This window comes from Taudactylus pleione, unplaced genomic scaffold (assembly GCF_031769625.1).
Source record: "Taudactylus pleione unplaced genomic scaffold, aTauple2 ptg000487l, whole genome shotgun sequence".
Classification (NCBI taxonomy): Eukaryota; Metazoa; Chordata; class Amphibia; order Anura; family Myobatrachidae; genus Taudactylus; species Taudactylus pleione.
The window spans coordinates 6,636,719-6,663,451 of record NW_028284889.1 but is presented as its reverse complement, the minus strand read 5'-3'; the positions used below and the strand labels follow the sequence as shown (position 1 = coordinate 6,663,451).

The following is a 26,733-nucleotide window of genomic DNA, read 5'->3' as shown; positions in this document are numbered from 1 at the left end:
GTTGAGTTGACACACTGTAGTGCCCAGAAATGATAGGGTGCATTTTAGCTTGGCAGCATGCAAAACTATACCTTTAGGGGTATTTTTAAATTCTTTAACTTTTATTGGTCGTTGGCTCAAAATTTTGAAATTTGTTTTTTTTTCTCTTTTCAATAATACTTTAACACATTTATTCCCAGACTTATTTTACCCTTTCAAAACTGAATAAATTCTGCTCTACAAGCATTCATAACTTCCCTTCCAAGATAGGTTAAGACAGGTATTTCTCTGTGATTAATTTTTTTTTTTTTAATGAAAATGAAGGTGTCTTTTTTATGAAGTGCTGTTCGCAGACTAAAGGAAGTAATCAGCCCTCAGAGCAGTTTAATGAATTTATAGCTTGAAGGAAACTAGTTGGTCCCTAAGGAGAACCTCTTTGACTTGCAAGGAGTTCAAAGGGCAGGATCCCAGACAAGCATGGATATAGAAGATATATATTCCCATTCAGAATGGTATTCTTTAGGAGCATTTAGAGGCTCCTTTTGTAATGAATCTGAGGAAATTGAAGAAACACCTAGGTCACTTAGGGGTGATTCTGAATCTGATGAAAGTGCCCAATGTTTTACCTCTGCACATGCATCCCTGAACCCTGCACATGCAGGGTTCAGTCTTTTACCTATATGTACAGTAACTACGTCTAATGGCATGGAAACTAAACCGGAACTAAATGAGTCTGTAATCCACACACTCATGCAGATGAGGACAAATAACTTTTTTTTTTTTTAATTGTACTTGGGGTGAGTCTAAAAGAAATCCAACGAAAACAATTATTATTATTATAATACATCATTTACAAGATGGACTTCATAAAGGTCTTGCCTTATCCAAATCCTGTGTACAAGTATCAGTGTAGAGAGCATTATTAGAGATTTGTTTTTGTCCAAGACATTATGAGGATTCACCCCTCTATCAAGTAATTTGTGGATCCATGAGACCTCAATTTAGTTCTTAACCACTTAAATAATAATTATTTAGTAAAAAAAAAAAATTCTCTAGGTCAAAAACATATTTTTAAAATCAAATTCACCATTGTCCATATGACCTCAATGTAACATTAGCCCTGGTCCCCCAGTGGTAATTGATTCCCATGTGGTAATAGATTCCCCAATGGCTGTAGCCTTCACCCCCATTGGTAATAGATCCTAGAGTGGCAATATCTTAACCCCTCCCCCAGTGTTATGTTCCTTATGAAACTCCCCATCCCCCTATGGCAATAAACTCCTGTACCAAAAGAACCCCCAACTTCCCCAGTGGCTATAAATCCCATTGGTAATTAAATACCCCAGTGACCGTAAACCCCCTGGTGGAATATACCCTCCTGCAGAGTGAGTCACAAGGGGGGGACTGATCAACTGATCATCAGACTCCACCTGATTACTGCGCTCTGAGTGCAGATATTAGCAGTAGTGTTCAGAGGAAAACTATAGTTGTGCATATGTATATAACAAGCTCACCTGTGGTACTCTGAAGGGAGGAAACCACAAAAAATAGATTCAGGTATAATTTAAAAAAAAATAAAAAATATTCACAAATCACAGTAGTAAATTCTTCTTCTATAACAGGTTCAATCTACAAAAAATATATTGAATTCCAAAAATGAATAATTAAAACCAGTATTTGAATTAAATTTCAAATACAGGAATTAGCCACTTTTACATTGTTATACTCTCAGAAGGCTCCATGTAGTACTGGTTGCAGTGAGAGATATCCACTATGTATGTATTCCCAACTTCATCTGTTGATTCAATATTGTGATGTGAATAAAAAAGCCTTTCATGTTAATACATCTGATTTGTTCCTAGCAAACAAATTGAAGGCTAAAAGGGCATATCATGCTATCATGGTCATTTTGAGGAATCCGTAGTTATGATCTAGTGACTATTATTTCGACACTTCGACACCAGTTCTATAAGGGTCACTATAACCTCCAGAACAGACACTCATCATCTGCCCTCTCCTCCTCTGCTGTTTAACCATATCTTTCCAGCTGTCACTTAACAACATTGGATAGTTTACAGGCCTCCCAGCATTATTGAGATATATCTGTTGAAAAGATGGAGATGACCGTTAAGTCCTTAAAATCCTCTAAAGCACCTTGGTCCTGATGGCTTTTCTGTGCTTTATTATAAAACATTCTCTCTTGTCCTTTTCCCCCATTTAGTTGATCTAATTAACCATATTTTAAAGGGAGGAAAATCTCATTTGTATGCCACGTGTTACAACATTAACATCCACAAGCCAAACAAGGATCATAGAGGTTTGCACCAATTATCACCCAAACTCTGTTAAACACAGATGTCAAACTTTGCGAAGATATTAGCAAACAAATTAAAAGCTCTTCTGACTAACCTTATTGACCCAGAGCAAGGGGGGTTTGTGCCCACATGACAGGCCCCTTGACAACACCAGGTGTACAGGGGACTTCATATCACATATCAACAAAAATGAAATCAGAAATTTTCATATTGGTTGCCGAAAAGGTGATTGTCTTGGCCATTTATGTTCTAAAAGCTGAAAATGTTTCAGTATTTTCTGTTATTTAGTTCGGGTAATTCAGGCGTTATACCATAATACCTCCTCCTTGAGTTTTGACAAATGGTTGATACTCCTCTTAGTTTGGTCTTAGCAATGGGAGTAGACAGGGCTGCCCCCTATCATAATTGCTTTATGCTCTTTGCATTGAGCATCTAGTGGCCAAGATTAGACAGAATCCGAATGTGAAGGAGAAATCAGCATCAAGTAGTGGGTAAATATAGAAGATGCGTTATTATTTGAACAAAGATATTGTTTTCCACCCTGGCATCCCAGGAGTCTCAGACCAGCCTCTTCCTACTCTATGCCTGTACATTTTACCTTAGAGCTCTTGGACAAACTGAACAGATTCAGCTGGCTCCTTACCCTTCCCCGCTTACACTCCTTTGGAATAACCCTCTATTCCCCCTGGGTTGTTAGACTTCCTATGCAAACCTTGAGCCTCGAGGGGTTTGGTACGATACCACCACAGTCTGGGCACATTTTCCCCATCCTCTTTTACAGATCTGCATGCTAAACATAGTTTTCCTCAACCTTCAATTTGGGTATCTTCAGTGAGAGTTTTATCCATTCTCAGTTAAAATCGTCTATTAACACTATAATTAGGGAGAAGCCCTACAAAATTTGTACATGATGGTATTTGGTCCCAACAAGGCGCTCTATGGGGTATATTTACAAAAGCGTGAGTTTATAGATGTGGATTTGTTGCCCATAGCAACCAATCAAATTATGCTGATCATTTATCTAGCACCTTCTAAAAGATAATAGCTAGAATCTGGTTGCTATGGGCAACTTTTATAAACCCGCTCTTTAGTAAATATATGCCTATATTTCCTCATGCTGCGAACTAATGCTGGAAGATTTGTGGTACTCTTTTGGAACGCAGTGCTAGATAAAGCAGCCCAAGTCTTTCACACTCCGCTACCTAAGTACCCTTTCTTTGTACTCCTTTTCCGCCCACTTGAATCTCTAGATATGTTTTCTGATAAATTATGCAGTCGCATTTTCAACACTAAACTTCAAATAGCTAGTGCCTGGAAGAAACCCTGTCAGCCTTACCTGCATGCTGTAATCCACAGGATCCGGCAAGCTGTTTTCATGGAATACATCACCAGTCTTCTACAGTGCAGAAATTCCACTCTTGGTACCCATGCTAATAGCAGCCACCCACCTGGCTTTTTTGTAATTATATTTTTTTTTTATATGTCATCTCTGTATCTTCATCCCTCCCCACCCCCCCCACCCTTTTTTTTTTTCCTTTTATGGGAATTCTTGCGAGTATTCCCTCCTACCACCCCATTCCCCCTTCCTACCACACCATAGAAAGCAAAAATAAAGTAGTTCTTGTTGGTCCCCATCTTGTATATTCTGTCCAACCTTGCTCGGTTGACCTGTAACCAAAATTGTCTTTTCACCTTAATTTAATTCTGTTTTGTACTCTGTGAATGTACTGTTTTCTGATTATTTGCTTACTGCTGTTATAAATAAAAATATATAGCTGTCATGCTATATGTGCATGGGAAATACTGAAATACAAATACTAGGGTGGGTCGGTAAGTCGGACCTCTCACGTGTGTCATTGGTTTTGTTACCTTATTAATTGAACCACCCTCGTATTTGGATGGCTTGTAGCATACATAGTCTCAGGACAAGTGAGATTTCTTGAAGAGAATTATAGAAGAGCTCTTTAAAATAAGTTTGATTTTCCAATCCATATAAATGTGTTATCCCCAAATCAGTATCGTAGTGAATGTGACATAATGTTGCTCCATTGTACATTCCTTTTATCTAACCATTGGGCTGGTTTTGTATGTGCTAGTTAGTTCCCGTTGTTTAGTACCAATCTCTTGCCTGCTATATTTGCTGAATGTATAGTAGTGATTGTGAAGACTCCTTGGATGAGCTAGGTTTAGTTTGGTGGTTATACCAATTACCCAAAGATGGAAAGCTGAAGCAGCTTCTTTTTTCTGACTTTCTAATAAAAAAACCCCTACAAATATAATTTCAATTTAAAAAAGAGACTCTACAACTTGTTTGTTTTGCTTTACCATTTGTTTGCATAAAGTAAATCCTTAAAAAGTAAGGTTATACAAGTGTTTCAGTTTTTGTATGCTAAAATTGTTTTTTTCAATATTTTTGTTGTACCAATGTTTTTATGGTTGAAAATTAGACTGTCAGATCAAATAGTACTCGTTGTTTTTTTCATATTATATGTAATTGGATAAATACTGCAGACAGTAGTGTGTTTTGTTCTGTCTATATTAACATTATTATACTGCTTATTTGTATGATCAAAATCTGGAATATATTATGTTACTAATTATTATTATTTTTTTATTTTTTTTTTAGCTCCTTCATTCCAAAATTTATAAACCACCTTTTTAAATGCAAACCGATCAGTATGGTGGGAGCTGAACAGGTAAGCAGATCTACATCTTAAGCAAAAGTGATTCCTTGTTAATTATAATTAAACATTTTAGTTAGCAGTGTTTTGCGCACCTTATACAGTATGTAATACATTACATAATTTCTCTAGTTCAAATGTTACCAATTTAATAATGAATGAGTTGCATAGTTAATTTTCTTTAATCTATCTTTAATCTAAGCCTGCTTCCGTTGATACCATGTGTTGAATAGCAAGAGGAAATGATGTAGCAATACATTAGTATAGTCCTCTAGTGTTTCCAGCATTGTGCTTATTAGTAGAGATTTGGCAATCAGACAGTGTGATTGCACACTGATCGTATTTTAAGGATAATGCCACTCAAAATAAAAATGTTGAAAATTAAATATGATGGAATTATGCTGGACACAAGAGGAAACTTTAATTTAGCTGCAATTTCCTGATTTCCATGTATGATAAGCACATGGGGAGTGGGGGATGATGACAGTGCTGCTGGGAGTTTGAATCCCTTTAATCAGACCCTTAAAAGCATTGCATTCTAGAAACTGGAACAGTGGTATAAGGCATATAAAACGGACTTAGGGCCTGATTCAGAGCCGCTAGTAAGCGGCCGCTCGTTCGTTCCGAGCGATGTTAGCCCAACTGCGCATGCGTACGGATCGTTATACGCATGCGCTAACCAGTCAGTGCGGCCGAAATTCATGTGCTCGCAAAATAGCGAATGCCTGCTATTTTGAGTGACAGAAAGAGGCGTATGTGGGTGGTAACAGGGGAAGGTGCTTGAAAATGGGGAGTGGAGATCAGAACGCAGGCGTGCTTAAAGGTCAAAACGGGCGTTTTATGGGTGTGCATATTTAAAACAGCAGCGTCATTGACCACGTCACTGGGTTATTTTATAGTCAGAACTGCTCGCAAAATTGTGGTAGCAAACACCAACCCCAAGAATAGCGAGCAGTTCATACCCTTGTCGATGTACTCGATTAATCTAATAAATAGCGGACATGACGTAGGATGCGAGCAGCCAGGAGGCGTATTTTTCCAAAAAACGAACGCAAGTTTTGCTCGCTCGTTCAGACATAGAGGCGTGAACAGACCGCAAACAGCGAACGGTTCATTTGAATAGCCACCCCTTGTTTTAGAACGAACGACCGCAAATAGCGAGTGGCTCTGAATGAGGGCCTTAGTCGCTTAGAGAGATACAAATGAAGATGACTGCTCTAATTTAGGCTTATGTAAAGCTCCCATGTGCAGAGTTAGTCCCAGTACTCTGAACCGTTACACATACAGTTGTGTCCTTAGACATCTTTGCTGCAGTTGCGCCAAAATGACTCTCTGGACATGCCAGGTCTTGTGAGACTCTGCTAGCACTGCACGTCCTTTTTGCATCTTTTTTTTGCAGAAAATGCGTCTGTCGCTATGTGAGTAGGACGCACCAGGAGACTATGCTGATTAATTTGATATGCGACACTTGTATATCTGTGTGTGACTGAGTCCCTTAATCTGTATAGGAAGTGCGACAGTGTAGCGGGCGCAGATTTTTTTCATTCCAAGTTTCGTTGTGGTTCATATACAGACTCAAGTGCACACAGATATGCAAATGTCACCTATCAAATTATTCAGCACAGTCTCCTGATGTGTCCTAGTCGCATCGCATTGCGGCTTAGACGTATTTTTGGCAAAAAAAGACGCCCAATGCTAGCAAAGTAACACTGTACCTAGCGACTCACTCGCACCAGGAAAGTTGCGCTGCGTGGCATATTGCGGCTAGATGTAGGAGGACACAGTAGCAAGAATATGGTGTCTCTTGGGCACAAGTGAACCGGAATACAATAAATTAATCCATTCTTTTCAAGGGTCTTTTAGGGTGATGAAAGGGGGGGGAACAACTGCAATCCCCACCACAGCCAGCCCCCTCCTGAATACATCCCCACCACGGCCTGCCCCCCTACCACTAATTTACACACACACACTGTTCTTCCTGTAAAGTTACAAAAACTTTATACAGATGTGCCCTCTTACATCTTTGCTGCATGCGCAGCATATCGTACCACACATGGCGCGAGCGTGCGCCCACAAGCGGATATGCACGCTGTGTTCATACCCGCAAGTCCATAGAATTGCATGGTGCAATCGCAGTGCAGTGTATTCACATGGCGCGATGCATGCGCACATTTGTAGCACTATCGGCAAAGATGCAAGATGAAACCTCTCTATGCTGCATTATGGGAAATGTAGTTCTGTCAATTGTCTACTCACTGTTGTCACCATGCTACTGCTCAGGGGTCCCACCCTGCTCCTGGTATTGGAGGATTGACTTGGGATACAGGTTTTTCCTCTGGTGTTTGCAGGACATGTAAAGCCTCCTCTAACTCACTCGGCCAGCCGCTGGATTAGTCTTTCCCAAGTACCGGGCCACCACTGAGAGATCCTTAAATCTGAGACCCATGACATCACTGTGAATGCTCTGTCCAGTGTTTGAGAGAACAGCTGCAGGGGGCCCCTGTATGTATGGTGTTCAGTGAGCCTGCACTAGACTGACACCATAGGATATTATATAATTGATAATGTATGTATGTATCTGATTGTACAATATATTCACTTTCAACAGTGTGGTGGTCAATTTATCAAGTAACTAATCTTAAACAGTGGTGTAACTGGCCTTTACATTGTGATATGAACTCACAGGTATATGAATGCAATGTTTGAACAAACTCATAGTTGTAAATAAGTGTGTGGGTTGGCGCTACTAAGGTAGTATTTTCACCCCTAGCTGCTGGTCACATTAGGGGTATCCCCGCCCCCCGGTTGCAAAACTTCTAAATAAAATATATGTCCGAGCGCTCCAGAGTGTTTTTGGAAATTATAGTAATTAATGTCAGCATTTGTGTGTCAATATGTTAGAATTCTGAATTAGTCCAATCGTGCCTTAACCCAGGTGAGTGGATATTCATCCTAATACGGATTGTCTTTATGGTATGTCCAAACAAAATGTCCACTTATATGTACAAAGTCTCCTTTTTACAACAGTTAGTTGATGCTGTACACGTCTGCTCCTCCTCTCCACCTCAAAATTACAGATTGCATTATAGTGTCCTAAGTTCCTTGATGCTGTGCTATCTGTAATTTTGAGGTGGAGAGGAGGAGCAGATGTGTAGAGCATCATCGAACTGTTAGAAAAAGGAGACTTTTGTACATATAAGTGGACATACCATAAAGACAATCCGTATTAGGATGAATATCCAGCCCACAGTTGTTGCATCCAGTGTCTGTATACATATTTAAGAGCACCAATCCTACAGACTTTTTGGGACTGAACTTTTCTTAAGAAGAACAGACACTCACTAGGTTAAGGCACAATTGGACTAATTCAGCATTCTAACATATTGATACACAAATGCTGACATTAATTACTATAATTTCCAAAAACACTTGAGCGCTCGGACACTTTATTTTGAAACTCATAGTTGTGGCTTTCTGATACATTTTTGTAAAATATAAACTGAACATTTGAACGTGCCTAAAATTACTAAATCTAAAGCCTTGTAGCGCTTGTGTTTGATGCCTAAACGTGAAATAATTTTAGGAGGTTGCTTTAGTATATAAAAAGAGATTTGTTTCTATACAGTTTTGCATGAACTGAATAGAAGATAGAATAGCCTAAGAAGGTTAAAAGCGTATTTTAGGAATTTGATGATCTCACCTAAAGAGGCAAGATTTCATGCAACTTTTTAGGTTAGGAAAAAGTGTTGTGGATGAGGTAGAGACAGGATACTCCAGCCTTTGGCATTGTTTTGAGCAGTTTAGAAACTAAATTTTGAAACTTATCAGATGAGGTTTTTATGTTTGTTTGTTTTAAACAAAAAATATATAATTTTAATAGTACATGGATTTAAAAAAATAAAATTAAACACTTCTAAAATCGTCAGGCTCTGACTAAGCATCACATGTATTAAACATGTTCAATAGCCTTCCAGATTCTTGCCCTTGTGACTAGTCATCTTATATTATTAGCTACATATACTCTATTGTTGATTTAATAAAGTATATCTGTCATACCCACATGAAAGTGCATAACTTTTTTTCCTCTAGTATTAAATAAAGGTGCGTACACACTAGATGATGTGCTCACGATGCGATATCGTGAGCGATTTCCCTTGAACGCTCCCCGGCACTCCAGGACACGATATTGTGCTACATAGTGTCCAATCTGACTAAATATCTATAGTGCACAAAATCTATTGCACAAAATCGTGTATGAGATTGGCAAATCTTGCCTGCAGTAGGTAAGATCTGCAGATGCGATGTACAACCAGCGGGTACGCAAATCGTGTAAAATATTGTCTAGTGTGTACGCACCTTTAGGATAGGGCTTGTCTACATGTGTTGCAAACAGAAAATCATTTTTGTATCCTCCTCTTATAATTAATTACAGATTGCATATTACTCTATATGCTTCCTCCATTTCATTTCCACATTGTTTTATTGGCAAAGGAGATTGAAGGTACTGATAATACTTTTATTAACATTTCAGATTCATATTCCTAATATCTGACCTCAATTTTGGATTATTTGTTTTTAACTGTTATCAATTATTATTATTATTTCATTATACTTTTTTCAAGGATTTTAAATAAAACAATCAGGAACAATACGTGACAGTTTAGTCAAGAGGCTAATAAATCTTTTGCACAGAAAATGAAGCTTACATATATTAGAGCTGGTCATATATGCTTGCATGCATTTTTAAATTACTGGCAAAAAATAATATAAAATCTGTAATTAAAATAATTCTTTAGATCTGTAGCTGGGCTGATCAGATGAAGCTGAGCTGACAAAGGAAAATCTGCATGTTTGAAACCTATTACTATTATCAATCAATAAATTCCTTAATTATGCGTATTTTAAGTCTTGTAGGTTTGGGGGTCAGGGTGTTGTTTTGAGAGAGCTGCATAGAGAGGTGCTGTCACGCTCCAGACTATGAAAGCTACTACTTACCGCTCAGTGATCGGGGTGAGTGACAAAATATGTGGGTCCCAGGGACCCACTACTTTAAAAAAATGGGGTCCATCCTGACCATTTCTGGGTCCCATCATAATTTATGCTTTAGAGCTCCCCATATGCCTCTCAGACCTCCCCACATGCCACCACACATCCCCACATGCCCCTAAAATGCCCATCTGATAACCCCAACAGCATCAGATATCCCCACAAGCCCCTTAAATGCATGTTTTAATGCCTTCCTGATCTTTCAGGTAATATGACTTGTCTGTTCACAAAACCCATAGTGAATAAGCAGGCTTACCATATCATCCCTTTAAACTGGGACACTCATGGATTACATAGGTTCTGTGGCTCATTAAAACCAGGTGAAATCCAGGCATGAAGTCAGCCAGTCACAGAACCTTTGTAATTAATTCATGAGCGTCCCGTTTTAAAGCGATAGTATGGTTAGCCTATGAATAACGCTTTAGGTAATAATAGGCATATTTATCAAAGGATAAATGCCCGGTCTTTACACATTATGCCGCACATTAATGCCCTTTACACATTGTCCCACACAGCAATGCCAGGCCTTTACACATTATGCCGCACATTAATGCCCTTTACACATTGTCCCACATAGCAATGCCCGGTCTTTACACATTATGCCGCACATTAATGCCCTTTACACATTGTCCCACACAGCAATGCCAGGCCTTTACACATTATGCATTAATCCCCCCCTATGCATTTCCCTCAGTATTAATCCCTACCTATGCGTTTCACCCAGTATTAATCCCTCCTATGCATTGCTCCCAGTATTAATCCCCCCCCTATGCAGTGCTCCCAGTATTAATCCTCCCACTATGCAGTGCCCCCAGTATTTGACCCCCTATGCTTTGCCCCCAGTAGTGGCCCACCTATTTGCCTTTTAGTAACCTGGGCCTAATGCCCAGGTCACTCACACCTATTTGTGGGGCAGATACCTTCAATTGCGCCTAATGCCCCTTATGTAGCCCGGGCCTTGTGCCAGCCTATATACCCACAGGTCTATTGCATGAATTTATCCCACGGGCCAAGTGCCTAGTGCCAACAACCTTGGTGGTCTATGGAGGGGTTAAATACCGGTGGCCCAAGGCCGCCTACCGATACGGTGGAAGCGGCTGCGTGGGAGCACTTCGTTAGCTCTTTTTCTTTCCACCTCCGCAGTCCTCTCCGGTTCTCAGCTTCATTCTTTTGCCACTGGCCCTTCCTGGCCAGTGGCGCCGCCTCTTCCTTTCCTCCTCCTTGATCACGCCGTCTTCTGGCCTCTTGCGCGGCCGCCGGAACTGTTACCGTGATGTTCTTCTCTTCGGGAGGTCTTCACTCCACCCCTCCGCCGCCGTACTGAAGATTCCCGCTTAATGGCGTCTAATACAAGATGCCACGAGTGGGCGGGGTTATGATGCGACAAGCCGCGATTGGCTCGTCGCGTCTGCCTCCTATTGGCTGCTGGACCGCGAGCTCTGCTTAGCTTGCACCCAGAGTCAAGCTTCTCCCGCCACCACTTTACCCCCGACGTTGGTGGATGGGACCAGGCGGTACCTCCACCAGGTACCCGCCGTGGTGGCTTACCCGGCGATGGGAACAAACACACTATCCCAGTGCCAGGCACAGATGTGTCCCCTGCGGGACACATCTCCTATGCCTGCCCCTGCAGCTGTGCCAATACTGGGATCAGACACTTGATCCCAGCACGGCTTTCCGCATCAGCAGCCAATGAGTGTCTATCTGATTCTCATTGGCTGCTATAACAGACAGCGTTGTGTCTTTCTCTGCAGGGGGACAGGCTGTGCTACAGCCAGCTGTCAGGGATTGGCCACAACACAGGGCGTCCCCGGGAACCCGGCTACTTTTTTAAAGTGCATCCCAAGTGCTCAATCCCAGGTAAAATACGTGCGTATTTGCGAGCACTGCCACTCCAGTGCCTGTCCAGGCTAACGCTGAGGTCCGCTTGTGCTGTGCATCACTCCAGGATAGCACAAAGGTCCGCTCACACTGCACATCGCTCCTGGCTGGTGCTGAGGTCTGTCTGTGCTGCTCCTGCCGCCAGTGTCCTGTTACACTGCATGGAAATGGCTCTCCGCAGCCCCTTGCTCACAGCATGTCTTCCAAGCATGATGGAACACAGGCTGCATGCCAGCAGATTCTGCTCATTCATTCAGTATTCTATATCCAGTTCCATTCCAACCTGCTGTTCAATAAAGACATTCTATTCCTGTCCTCGCTTTCGGGGCGCCTTCATCCACTGCCGTATCTCTACCTCCTCACATCCTATACATGAGGAGGCCCTGGCTCAAACCACCTAAGTTCATCCATGCCTCTCAAATCCCATCTTCAGCCTTCCACGCCTGTTCCAGCCCTCAGGTGTGACAGGTGGTAATAGGGTAGAATAGCATAGGAAGGTTAAGAAGATGCTCTGGAAATTTGATAAACCCACCTAAAGAGGTATGTTTTTAAGGGAACACTTTTTGATTTTGAGGCTGTGGAAAGTCTTACTGTATTAAGGAGGAAACTCCACAAGGTTGGCGGAGCCCAAGAAAATTCTTGTAAGCAGTAATTGGGAGCAAATAATCAGTGTGGATGAGAGGAACTGCTCTCGTTGGCCAGTTTGTAAATTGTACAAATTAGGTCCCTACTCCATATTAAACCCACTTTTCGTTGAGCCAGTTTTGGTATTAATGGTGATTTGCAAGCTTTTTCTTTCATTCTTTTTGATGAAATTAAACCAGAATTTGGTCACTTGGATTGGTCAGTTCCGTTAGCACTAGCACTAGTGATCAACCAGTTTGGCCATAAATAAAATCTGTACGTTTGTACCTAACATCAAAGTAAATGTTGTCATTGAGTCTTCGTTTTAAAATATGTGTACAAAAGAATGTAAACACTCTCTTGTTCAATATTTAAAACTGCTAATCTGTTAGTGAGATAACTGGGCTTCTGGAAACCTTTTTTAAAATGTGTAACTAGTCCATGTAACTGAGCTGTCTCTGAGTAATTATTTCTCTTTCTGCTTCTGAACTGTTTCAGCATCTGCAATGTAACTTAAGTTGGAAAAAAATAAATGTAGCAGTATTTTTTCTTCATACAAAGCCACTACAGGAAAGCAGAGGTTTCATAAATAAAGGATAACAATTTAATAATAAGCTTTGTCTGCACTGTTTACCTTAATATTCAGCAGGAATTATTTGAAAAGAGATGCTATACTAAAAATCAAGCAGTTTAAGCAAAACCACATGACCATTTATACAATCAATCATTCTTCTTCCCTTGGTCTATTTGTCTATTACTTTTTTTTTTTTACTTTGAGTAGAAGCATCCAATTTCATGTCATTCCGGGGGTTTGGAACAGGCTAGGTATACTGATCCATGCTTCCTGTCCGGCAGTTCTATTTATACTTAATTGTTGTACTTGGTGCTTGTGCCAAGCAAACATAAAAGCACAGGCAGGCACCTAGTCAGAAATGATCTGACCTTACCATGTTGAGCTGCATTTAAAGAAACACCATATTGATAAAGTGACTCTGCCTAGGTGAAAGCTGTAAATCCATTTAATATGTATATTTTCTAATGTGACGCTAAGGTGACCTTTTTTATTTGTTGTTTATTATCCTTTATTTATAGGGCACACAAAGGGTCCGCAGCGTATTACAGAATACATATACAAATTCTGTGCAAGTGTAACAAGAAGTAAAGTGTATAAAGACTTACAATTAAACATAATGCATGACATTGGAGGATACAAACCATATAGACATGACAGCCATCATAACTCTAAGGCAGTGCCAGACAAACCAGAAGGTTCCACTAATAGCAAGGTGATAATGGTATACTGAAAGTGAGTAAGGGAAGAGCACATGAGGGAATAGGGTCCTGCTCATGAGAGCTTAGAATCTACAGGCAGTGGAGTCACAGAGGGGAGGGAAAGTGTACGAGGACCTTAAGGGGCCTTCAGTAAAACTCTGATCTTACTTACTTACTGGTTTAGGCAGAACAGTCCCTTTTGACTTGGTCAGGATAGCTTTGTCTTCTTGTGGTCCGAAGATTGAGAGGTATGTCTGAACACTGCTTTTCTGCATGTGTTCAGCATCCAAATGATCCTTTATGGGGAAGGGAAGTGCTGGTTACACCCCCTTCTGAGGTACATTTGTCTCTTCCCCAACAGGAAACGTTGGGTGGTATGCTGATGGATTCATCAATAAGAACATAATAAACACCCCTTGTTTATTGATATTGTTATGTATCATAGTGGTTCCCAAACTTTCTTGGATCGTGATGCCTTAAAATCTCTGCAATTCTTATACGGTATCCCAAGGCTAAATGTTTCCTTATATGCTCATCAGGCCACCTCAAGGACCTCTATTCATGCACCTTATAATGCCCATCAGACCCTTATATGCTATTTATGTATGCCCATCAGACCATCCCCCACACACACACAGACTACCTCATGTGTTCCTTATAATAACCATCAAGAACTTAGTTGCTGTAGCCTTTATGATTAGGAGCTAGCTATAGATCCTGTGGAGCAGAGTGGACGGAGGGGGAGAGAGCACACTCTCCTGAGTCTCCTCCTCTTCCCACTTTTGAATGACAGCTGTAGAGTAAAGACAGATCTGCTGAGTGTCTGCTGAGAGTGTCCTGCAGGACACGCTGCCTGTTTTGTTTTTTTTGTTGACTTTATTTATAAAGTTCTCCACTATTACTGCGAGTGGAGCAATCACATCTGCTGCACAAAGTAGTTTTACCTGACACACTAGAGATATGTGTCACAATACCCAATTTCAGTAGTGCTGCAATACATAGTGTAGCCTGTGTGAATGGCTGCCTGCAAGGATGCTTGGCCAATTCATTTGATTTGAGATTGAGCCACACGTTTGTGGCACCCTTGCGAGTCCACTATGGCACCCAGTTTGGGAATCACTGATGTATCACATAAATTACTGTGTAATACCTGAGTGACCATTATTGTTGACCTACGGTTATATGTATCATTCCGTAGTGCAGTGTCTATTTAAGGTATGCTACATGGGTTGACCCCTGCTGCAAAGTGTACTTTTATCTTACCAATTTAGTAGTTGTTTACTGCCACAACATTACTTGTATACAGTGATGTTCCAAACAATAGTTTTACATATCTTATACCTATAGGGATCTTACATCATTCAATTGAAATACAGCAACCATTATTATTATTTATTTATTACCAGTTATTTATATAGCGCACACATATTCCGCAGCGCTTTACAGAGAATATCTGGCCATTCACATCAGTCCCTGCCCCAGTGGAGCTTACAATTTATATTCCCTACCACATGTGCACACACATACACACTAGGGGTAATTTTTGTTGGGAGCTAAAAAACCTACCAGTATATTTTTGGAGTGTGGGAGGAAACCGGAGTACCTGGCGGAAACCCACGCGAGCACAGGGAGAATATACACACTCCACACAGTTAGGGACGTGTATTGACTTCTAGTATGAATGTAGTGATTGGCCAAAATAAAGTTCACGTTTTAATAAGCAGTTACCACTAGACTTTACACTGTCAGGTCTATTGGCCCGTACACATGGGACGATCAGACAACGATCAGATATCATTGTCTGATCGTCCTGCATGTGCTGGATGTTCGATATCGAATATCCAGCAACATGCACCAACCCCCAAACGACGTAACGACCCGCAATCAACGGTCGCGGGTACCTATAGTAAACAGGCTAACCTGGTTGACATTGACCAGGTTGGCCTGCGTGCAAGAGCGATGGTCGATATCTATATCGACCATCGCCCATGCACGCAGGCCAACCTGGTCGATATCGACCAGGATAGCCTGTTTACTATAGGTATCTATATCGACCATCCGTGCCCGCGCATCGACCATCGTTTGGTCGTTGGAGGGGTTAAAAAAAGGATGATATGAACGATCAAACGATATCATTATCGTTTCTATCGTCCTTTTTATCTGACTGTGTGTAAGCACCATAAGTCTAACATAAGATGCAGTAATTTACAAGTGCATATACATATTAGCATCAACTGCTCTCTTATATGTTCACCAATGCTGTTTATTTTCAATGCCCTGGGATGAATCTAAACTGCTGTATGGATATAATTGTATCATACATAGTGAAGACTGTCATATTCTTGGCAATGAAAATAAACCTTGCCTGATATCATTAAATGGCTAACAAACATATAAAGAAGCTGTAAATAAAAAGCAAAATAACTAGTAAAAGTTGGTTGACTGAAGCTAAACCATTAGCTTCAGTCAACCAATGGTGGAAACCCCTTTTATGACTAGTTGCTGATGTCAAGTCTTTCCTAAATCAGCTAGTCAGCCGTGCTCTTATTAGCTCTTTCTGATGTAGTTTTTTCTGGTTGGGTTGTCTTATAGTGAATCTGCAGCATACAAGATCCTATGGGGAGAAAAAAAACCAGACAACGCTGTAAGCGGTGACCACGCCATCTTATTAGATGATCAGATGCACACTATTTCTATAAAACAATATAAAAAATAAATTTATTACATAATCTTAACAACAAATGAAAGTGGCTGGCAACAACCTTACAGTGCTGTGTGTTTTCTCTCTTTCTTGACTTATATTGCAGATTGCACAGTATTTGCACAGACTGCTGCAGCTGCTGGTTTACATTAGTGTCTTACCAGCGCCTTAGGTTTACTACTTTGCTTCATTTTAATTAGAGCCTGTTCAGAGGTGGACGCTATATGGCCTCCAAAGTGAAGATTTCTGATGCCGTGTGTCTAACTCGCAACTGCGCTCTTGTGTGTCCACTCTGTGTAATGCATGCGCCATAGGAGTTCGGAATTGAGTGTGGCTCTGAATCAGGCCATATATATCAGTATAGATAGGTGTGAGCATAGTTTGTGAATAATATTATATAGGTTCCATGATTGTTATATGTGCAACTTTTTTTTTTTTTTCTTTTTAAGTTTGCTTTGACAGTGAGTCACCAGTGTGTCCCTTCCAAGCTGTATTGACACACTGAAAGACCTGGTTGGTTAATCCGTTACGGGAAATGTGCATGAACTGTCAGTTAGCTGGCTCCCCACATAAAAGTGACTAAACATCTTAAATGAAAGTCATTTTGTTTCCTCCATTTATTCATGAATGCACCACTAATCTAAGCTGCTTCAAAATTACATTTTGGTCTAGAGTTTAAGATAATTATGACTTTTTTTCTGGGAGAATGAGCATTCCCCAGACATTGCTTGCAGGTGTCCTCACATGGTGCAGTTATAAACTGTGTGTTTCTTCAGTTCGGCTGTGGTAGATGGTTAGTCATTTTACTGCAAGCGCAAGACACTGTCACTGTTGTTTCTTAATCCCTTCGGTGTTTTACCATGTTTTTCAAATTATTCTTCTGCAGCTATGAAAGTCTTAAGCAAAACGGGAGTGCAGTATTTCCTAAGTAGGGCATTCTTTCCATCCAGTAATTAGTGGCCATAGCCTTCTCTAACTTTCTCTTTTATGCAGTAAACTACATATGCTGAGCCATCAAAAGCAAGATCGTCATTCATGACATTGTGTGTTAGTCTTGTAATCTGAGTTTATCATTAATGGCATTTATATACTGACACATCCATGGAAGTTGAGTTGTAATATTGGCAATATTCAGTTACATAGATACCTGTAATTTAACAGCTGCTATAGTGAGTGTGATTTGTGAAACAATAAATACAGTAAAAGCTTTCACTTTTATGGGGAAAAAAAATGTGTGGGTGTATTGCAGATTAATTCTTTTCTAGTCAAGCATTTATGTAAAGTGATGAACAATCATTTATTCTGTTTACAGCTTCTCCTTGATACTCACTCTCTGAAAACTGTCCTCCTTGACCTGCCATCCATCGGTTCTCAAGTAGTACGGAAGGCTCCTGCAAGTTACACAAAGATTGTGGTGAAAGGCATGACCCGAGCTGAGATGATCCTGAAGGTGAGCGCTCAGAAGTCATTGTTACTGTTACAGACAACTTTATGCAATGGCACTAGAGACCATCTTTGCTTTAGTATACATGTGAACAGCGAACATTGTGTGAATAGGAAGTCTATGCACGGGGGCATAACTAGGTATTTGAAAGTCCCATAGCAAAAGTTTGTAAGGGCCCCTATGTACCACCCAATGGTGAAAAATGTATATAACACATGTAACTTTGACAAGGAAGTTGGGTCCCCTAAGTTCTGGACCCCACAGCAGCTGCACCCCATACACCTATGGTAGTTACGCCCATGTCTATGCATAGTACTGTAAATGTGTTTACACTTTTATCTCTCCATTGACTCCTAAGCTGCCTGCCTGCTCTGTGTAAGCACTGGGTTCTCAAAACTATACAAACTCTTATATACTTGATAGTTGTTGTTCTATTGAATTCCATATCATAGATAGGGCATAATCTCAATGTGAGATCTTCGATTCATATAGAAGTGGATGTGATACTTCTATCAAAGTTGAAATTTTAAGATAGGATGCTTTTTTGAGCTATCTACTATCACTATAAAGTGTGCCTGCAACTAAATATATATAGATTGGCTGAGCTGAAATTGCCTGGATAGAGTACTGCTCATTTATTTATTTATACAACGCCACCATATTACAATGCACTTTGCAAACAGGAACAAAACAGTAATAAAATAAGATGGTATAATGACAGGTAGACAAAGAGGTAAGAGGGCCCTGCTCACAAGAGCACAATTAAGGGAAATAGGAATTTGATACCTGAGGATGCTACATATTATAAATTGTGTCCAGCCTGTTGCCTCATATGCCCTAATGAAGGAGTAAGTACACAGCTTATATGGCTCCTTATTGCACACAGGCTCTTAACTCTCTCTTGCTGCTCAGATGTAAAGGAGTTTTGAGGCAGTGCATTAAAGTAGTTGTGCTATGAGGTAGATGGGTATTGCAAGTGTGGGAACCCACGTAAGCATTCTCCCCAATGCTTACGTGGATTTCCTTCGGGTTCTCCGCTTTCCTCCTACAATTAAAAAATGTACTGGTAGGTTAATTGGCTCAAATCAAACCTAGTGTATATGTGTGTGCATGTGGTAGGGATTATAGACTGTAAACTCCGCTGGGGCAGGGACTTGTGGGAATGGTCAAATATTCTCTGTAAAGCGCTTGTGGAATATGTGTGCGCTATATAAATAACTGCCTACATTCAGAATGTTGATTTGTTCTGAACATCAACATGAGCATTATGTCGACATTCTGCTTGTCAACATAGCATGTTTTCACTATATAAACCCTACCCTAAATATTAGCCCTAAATCTGGTTATAAAATGTACTGTCGACATACATTCCATGTCGACATTCTGGTATTGATATTTTGAATGGAAACCCTTTCTATTCCTGCCTGCCACTATTATGGCAACATGTTTCATAAGCATTGGTTAGCGTGGTGTTTTATGTGAAATAAGGACATGGTTTGGGAAGGTGGGGTGAAGTTAGGGATTGCTTTTTTATTTTGTGAAGTGGACTCTCATTTAAAAAAAAATAAAACTTTTAAGCTTCTTTTTTGGGCTTATGTTTTAACATTAACCTGGAAGAGTAAGCTTCTTATCCAGCAATTTATAAGTATCAAAAAAAGTAAACTAATACCAGGCCGTTTTTTTTCTATGATTGTCTAAAAATGATGGCTCAGACCAGTTTAAATAAACCGTCTGCAGGACACTATTTTGACTACTATATTGCAGTGAGAGCAATTCAGAATTCTGGAGCTTTAGTTACAATTATAAAGAAAGGACCATATGGAAGTGATTTATCAAATAATTAATTTTTCCCCCGTTAACCAGCACAAGTGTCGGATGTTTATAGAAAGAACTTTCAAAGGGCATTTTGTACTACTAAGTGAGCAACTCTATATATTAGTTATCTGTTGGTGCACATTACACATTTACAGTTTCTACTTCATAGTTGCTATCCCCTTTACTTTACCCTTCACCACAAACAACAGTAATTAAAGAAATACTCTTTTTGTTCTTGAAGGGTTCCTCTGCTGTTATTTACTGTAAATGATAACCAATGGCTCGGTTCAATCACTCAGATGGACTGGTACATCATTCTAAATTTACCGTAAAGTTAAACACAGTCTGGCTCTCAAACAATATATAAATAACAGTTTCAGCATATACATAAGGAAGAGTTTTTGTGCACAATGTAGCTATATTGGGTTAAGCTTACCTGCAACTATTAAGGAATCTCTGTATACCAGCATGTGTACCCTATGTCGTACATTATCCCTGCTCTGCTTAAACATCAACCAGAATTCTCTGATCCAATCACATTAGTGCTTGGTGAGTTCTATGTGGTAGATGAGTCAGTCACAGCCTTTGACAATAGGATTGATTGTCAGTGAGCAAAGAGATTTTCACTGCTAGCACCACTGAACCTAGAATAGCTTCTGTACGTGTGGTTAAAGAGTAGATGCAACTGCCAAAGTACTAAAGGTGGCTTGATTCAGCATAATTGGAAATTCAAATATTTTTTAATTTTATAATTTTAAAATCATCTTGCATTTCATCTATTTTGCCTTTGTGCTTCTGCCTTAGCTTTGATATAAACAATATATACAAGTTGTATAGCTAAGGCAGAAGCACAAAGGCAAAATAGATGAAATGCAAGTAGATTTTAAAATTATAAAATTAAAAAATATTTGAATTTCCAATTATGCTAAATCATTATCAACACTGCATGGTTGTATAATACAACCATGCAGTGTTGATCATTGTTTTACTGTATATAGCAAAGAGGACTGGAGTCAGTCTGTGTTTGTGTGAAATAGTGGTACTCATCAGTGTATATAATGGGGAGGGATGCTGGGAAAGAATGCTGCCAGAATGTACATGGGGATTCCAGACCCGCAATTGCACTAACAATTGAAAAGAGATATGCACCCAGCGCATATAGTGGGGAAGAGAAAGGCTGGTGTAAGGAGTGGAGTGGGTCAGAAACCTGACCTACAGTACAGTATATGGATTATAAAATCTATTGATGCAGGGGCAGATGTGAATGACTAAATATTCTCTGTAAAGCACTGTGGAATATATATGCGCTGCATAAATAGTTGTTAAATATCACTGTACAACAAATTAATACTTTTAATTTGTTTCCTTTCTAAAAAATAGTCATACATTACTAATTTGAGGTCAAGAAAAACTAAAATGATTTCAGAATGTTTTTACTAGCTCTATTTTTTGAGCTACACTACTTGCACTATACTGTATGTACATTAGTAATATAGTCATAGTGAAAAGCTTTTTTAAAATAATCTGATATTTTCTTTATAGAAAATAAATAACAGTTGTTTTAATTTAATCAATCACAAATAAGAACACAAAACGAAACAAACATACAGCATATGAAACAAACATACAGCATATGAAAGTACTATCTAATATAGTGGCCTATTCATGGGGGTGCTTTCTCTTTGCTTGTCGCTTGTACTCCTCTTCTGGGGCATCTCTTGTCATTGTCCAACAGTAGTGATCACCTACCCTGATATCTTTGTTCCATTGCTGAATGTCTTGGTGGAATCGCTCACTATGCTTGTCACTCAGTGCACCACAGTTATCTTGTGTGGGTAATCCCGTGAACTCGCATATATTTGAATAGGGGAGGGGACAAATTACTGATTCATTTAATTGGGTCATTAGGCCCCGCCCCCTCTGTGCGGAACGCAGATTGCTGGTAAGATTCTCTCCATTCTGCCCACTTCACTAGCTTATACCCCTACATCATCATAAATGGGCTATATCTTGGAACTCAGCGCTAACTGAGAGTTTTAAATGTCATATTCATTCTTTGCATGCTGAAATCAATTAGAAGTAACTATTTTCACATCGGAAACATTTTCATTGTTGTGCAGTGTATTTTGACAAAATACTTATTTTAAAGGTAAAGTTTGGTTTGTTTGGTTTGGTTTGGTTTTTGTAGATCTTTTGTTGATTGATTAAAAGGAGACTGTTATTGTAACAGATAACTTGCCCAAAAGAGAGGAGACATATTAAAATAAGATAATGGCCAATAGAGGAAACATTTCCTGCATGAGGATGAGTATAATTTTGTATATACTTTTGAACCTGTTTCATGATGGCAGTGAATTTTAAAGGATGAGCATCCCTATTTAGTTACTACTTAAAGTGAAGCATTCTTTCAGTTTCTGAATTTGTTACCAGTAATGTGTGTAGCATTCCATTCCAGTCTGTGGATGATATTTTATTTAACATTCGTCAGTCAAATATGACAAGTCCCGTTGATCAGAATTAACATAAAGCAGATAAATGATGGCATTTTCTTAATTACACTGCATTAGTTATTTTTCAAGCTATGTACATATTGTCTAAAATAGATTTGAATATTAGGGGTGCAGAATTGACGTGTGGCAGGAATGTCTTGGGAACTATGTAGGTGGTTGTCAGGAGTCCGTTTACCGGAAACCATGAAAGCATTATGAATCATGAAATCTTTCTGGTGAGGTTTATTTTAGGGTTGGGTTTACCTCCTGCTATGTGACATTCCTCATTCCTTGTAAGCATGACAATGTCTGGTGACATGGACCCAAATGAATGTGTCATATTGTTATTAAAGTGACACTGATACTACTCCTTTACCAGGTTTAATAGCGTAAGTCACATTTTAAGATTGCATACAATTTAGTTAAGTTTTTGTTTCAATGTAAGTTTACATAAATGAAATGTGTATTGCATCTAGATGAAAGATCATAAAAGTATGTTGATTTGGCTAATTTAAGGTGAACATGCTATATACAAAGCAAATTATAAGGAGAATTCTGCTATTAGATAAATAACTAAAGCTGGGCATCCACTATAGAATTTTCTGTCAGAGATCTGTCCAATCTGGCTGGTTGGAATGAAAATCTGGTAATGTATGGGAGCCAATGACAATCGTCCATTTGCTCACAAACACTGGAAAATAGCCAAAAATGGTTGTTCAGACAAATTGGTTAAAACACACAAATGTAACAATTGAACAATTTTTTTTGTCCTTTTTTCAGTGTGTAAAACCATATGATCGACTGTCATTTGCTCGTATTCTTTATTAGGTTTTCATTCCAACCAGCCAGATTGGACAGATATTTGACAGAAAATTGTATAGTGAATGCCCAGCTTTAGGTTACCTACACTATAACTATGTTGCCAAATCAAAGCTAAAATTTGGACTGACTGCCATGTGCTTTGTGGCATGTCACTATACTTTACTAAACGACACTAACGTGTCGAGTATCAAGGCTTCTTTTGACTGTGTCCATTAATTATCCATATAGTTAGATGAGAAAACTAGGGCTCTAAAAAGGGTTTACATGAAGAAGGCACAACATTATTCTGCTGTAAACATTGTACAGAGCTGTATGCTAATTGAAACATTTCAGTGATTAAATACTAATGCTGGCCATACACGCTACAATTATCGGGGCGATCCGCCGATAATTGTAGCGTGTGGGGGGCGAAATATTGCTCGGTCAGGTATGCCGGATTGTCCAGCATGCCCGTCCGATGCGATATTTACTGGTAAACTGTCAGCCGCATCGGGCAGTGTATGCCCAGCCGCAGCCGACAGACAGACATTTCCTGTGTTCCTTCCTACGGAAGGAAAAGGGAAATGTCTCCTCCCCCGGGGGCGGAGCGCGGATGTCGGGCTGATACACTGTGAGAGAAATCTCAGTGTATGCCGGCGACATCTGCGGCTGGCAGGCTGCCAGATAAAATGTCTGTCGGTCTGACAGACATTTTATCTGGCCGTGTATGCCCAGCATAAGTAATGAAGAGTCAGTCCTGCTGACTTTGTTTCTTGTTTAGCAGTGCAACCAGAGTAGTGTTGATTACCATTACCTTACCGGTAACATGCCATGTTAAGCTGCATCCTATGCTACACTTAATATGTAATACATATATCATTTTTTTGTGTTCATATAATATAATCTTGTGAATGAAGTGTACATTACTACATTACATATTTAAGCTGGCAGTGCTGGCAGAGAAAATGCTGTGTAGAGGTTTTGTGTCCATCCAGAGACCACAAGATCTCCCCAGGGAGGTGGAATGCTCTTTGGGGGTTTCTGGAAACTTTTCAGTCTGCTGGCAGCTTTTGCACTGTACATTCCAAGTGTAGGTTGGGCCTTCAGCCCAGAAATGAAGTTGGTCATAAGCATTCTGATCATCCAGTCTGCCACGTTTAAAGTGCCAAGAACCCTCACAAAAGGCACTCGCATCCCCTGCTTAAATTGTTACTATGATCTGTTCTACTTCTATTTATTGTATATATAAAAGGGACTTAGAGATGTAAAGTACCTTATGAGAATTACTTGTTAGTAGTTTATTTGGGTATAGGTGATGTGAATGTGTTGTTTGTTGAAAGTGAGTAGGAACCTTTGTGTATATATTTTGGATGCATTGGGGAGGGGCTGTCTACAGATTTAGATTTATTTATTTATTTTATAACTGGTTCTTCTTATATTAAATGTTTCCAGCTGCTTTGGGAAAGGGATGTCTACAAGATAATTGCTAAAGCAATGGGTCTTCTTTAATATGATTATAAGGTGTCAGCATGTTTGTTCAGGACATGGGCAAGTTTCCACCAAATAAATTCAGCCTTAGCCCTTTTTCTTATGACATCAGGGTATAAAGCTCTGTGATTATTCATGGCTAGCAAGAGTGACAGAGTGTGATACATAATTGTAGGGAAAAAAAGCATTGGTGTATATGGATGGATGCACTTAAATTGGTCAGCATAGAAAATATAAATGAGGCTTTAAGAAATTGAGAATTACAAGGAATAATATATACCTTGTACGTGTACATTAGGTGGATACAAACATCTAGTAGCCCATAATCACAGAGGTATTCTTTGTCTCACACACCCCAACAGAGTCCAAAGTGCTGGATTAAGCATCTTGTGCATGAAGTATAACATCATAACTGTGCTATTGTGGCCCTGGGATTCACGTGGCTAGTCCTGTTGTCTCTACCTAGTTACAATCATTATTTCCTTTCTTAAACATACTTGGTATAACAACACTTACCCCATCCGGACAAAGCAGAGACCAGCACTCACTTGTAAGCATAACCATGTAGAAAGATTTATTGAATGAACAGAAGGGATCAAAATATCAGGGTATAATGTATGGTCTCTGCACATTGGATTTAAATGAGTGCTGCCTCTCATTAACTATTTGCTGTCTTTGTGATGCCTTGATATTAGTATTAACTATTTTTTTTTCTCCTAAGCTTGTAAATTTATAATGTTTTTCTGGGGCTGAAAGCAAAAAAAATCCCCTTTTTATTTTACTTTTGCATAGTCTGTTCAATCAAAAAATATCCATAGGTTTGTTCAGCAGCTTCCAGTGTTATATTGATGACATATAAACTTAGGACCTCATTCGGATTTGAACATAAACGCCAGATGCGACTTGCTCTGTTTTTTATATGCACATGCATGACAGGGATATAGTCAGGAAGCCAGCGGTCGAAATGCCGATCGCCAGCTTCCCAACCGTGAAAGCCCAGCATGGGACTAATGATAGGCGTCTAAATTCCGACGCCTATCATTAGCCTGACGCCCAGCATACCGAACGTAGGTAAGCCAGTCATCAGGAGCTGTTAGCCGCGGGGGGGAGATGGTTAGGTTTAGGGACTCCCGGGGGGGACTTGGCACCCCCTGGGAGGGTTAGGGTTAGGCTGGGGGAAGGCGAGGTTAGGGTTAGGTACTCCTGGGGGGAGGTTAGGGTTAGGTACCCCCCGAGAGGGTTAGGTTTAGGGTGCAGGGAGAGGGGGTTAGGTTTAGGCAACCCTGGGGGGATGTTAGGGTTTGGCACTAGGGGGGGGGGGAGGTTAGGGTTAGGCACCACTAAGGGGAGGGTTAAGGGGGGAGAGGGGTAGGGATAGGGTGAATACTTACCATGTTGGGATCTCCATCTGCCGGCATTCCGGTGTCTGTATTTCATCCGCAGGGCTTAAGTCCGGCGGTATAACATACCGATCATGCCAAAACACATCTAAGATTTGCCCAGCAAATATAGTATAACTACTGTGGCTGCAATCTAATTGTAGAACTACAGTGTACTGAACGTCTTAAAAAAATAAAGCATGTTTCCTACTCTGCTTGGGTAGGAGATGATTGCTGATATGTTTATTAGTGATGACTTCAAAACAAGTAAAAATGTTATGTTTGCGTTCGTTCAGTTTAATTTTGTTTTTAAAAGACTACATGCGACTTGGTTACTTATTATCTTCAGCTTCTGCAACTTACTGTAATGTGAATGCAATATGCACTGTTTACCCATCTTTTGTATTCTTCCTGTCATATTCCTAATGTGCATATACTTATGTTGTTTGCAGGGGAGAGAAGCACATTTGCTACCTATGCAGAATTGGTCACATCTTTAGGTAGCAAAATGCTATTTATTTTTCCCCCAGCGCCTATTTGCAAATTAGTCCAACGCTGAATGAGATCCTTAGTGGTTACTTTGTTAGGTATAACTTTTTAGTACCCGGGTTAAGTCCCCACCCTTTGCAACTCAACAGTCACAATTCTTGGAGCATGGATTTAACAAGGTGCTGGGAACATTCCTTAGAGATTCTGGTCCATGTTGACATGATTGCATCATGCCCTTGCTTACGGGTATGTTCACTGCACATTCATATTAAAAATGTTCAGTTTCACCATATCACAAGAAAGCTCTAGACAGTGGAGGCCATAGGAAA

General features: G+C 39.9%; 1 protein-coding gene across 2 annotated transcripts in view; it reads left to right on the top strand.

Annotated features, from left to right (window-relative positions):
- Window positions 1-26,733, top strand: part of VPS53 (VPS53 subunit of GARP complex) — a 235,492-nt gene that overhangs the window by 174,071 nt on the left and 34,688 nt on the right. For both annotated transcript variants that reach the window (XM_088449555.1, XM_088449556.1), the window contains 2 exons: window positions 4,921-4,990; window positions 17,812-17,949. In XM_088449555.1, the coding sequence (XP_088305681.1) occupies window positions 4,921-4,990; window positions 17,812-17,949 (208 nt within the window). The remainder of the gene's footprint in view (window positions 1-4,920; window positions 4,991-17,811; window positions 17,950-26,733) is intronic.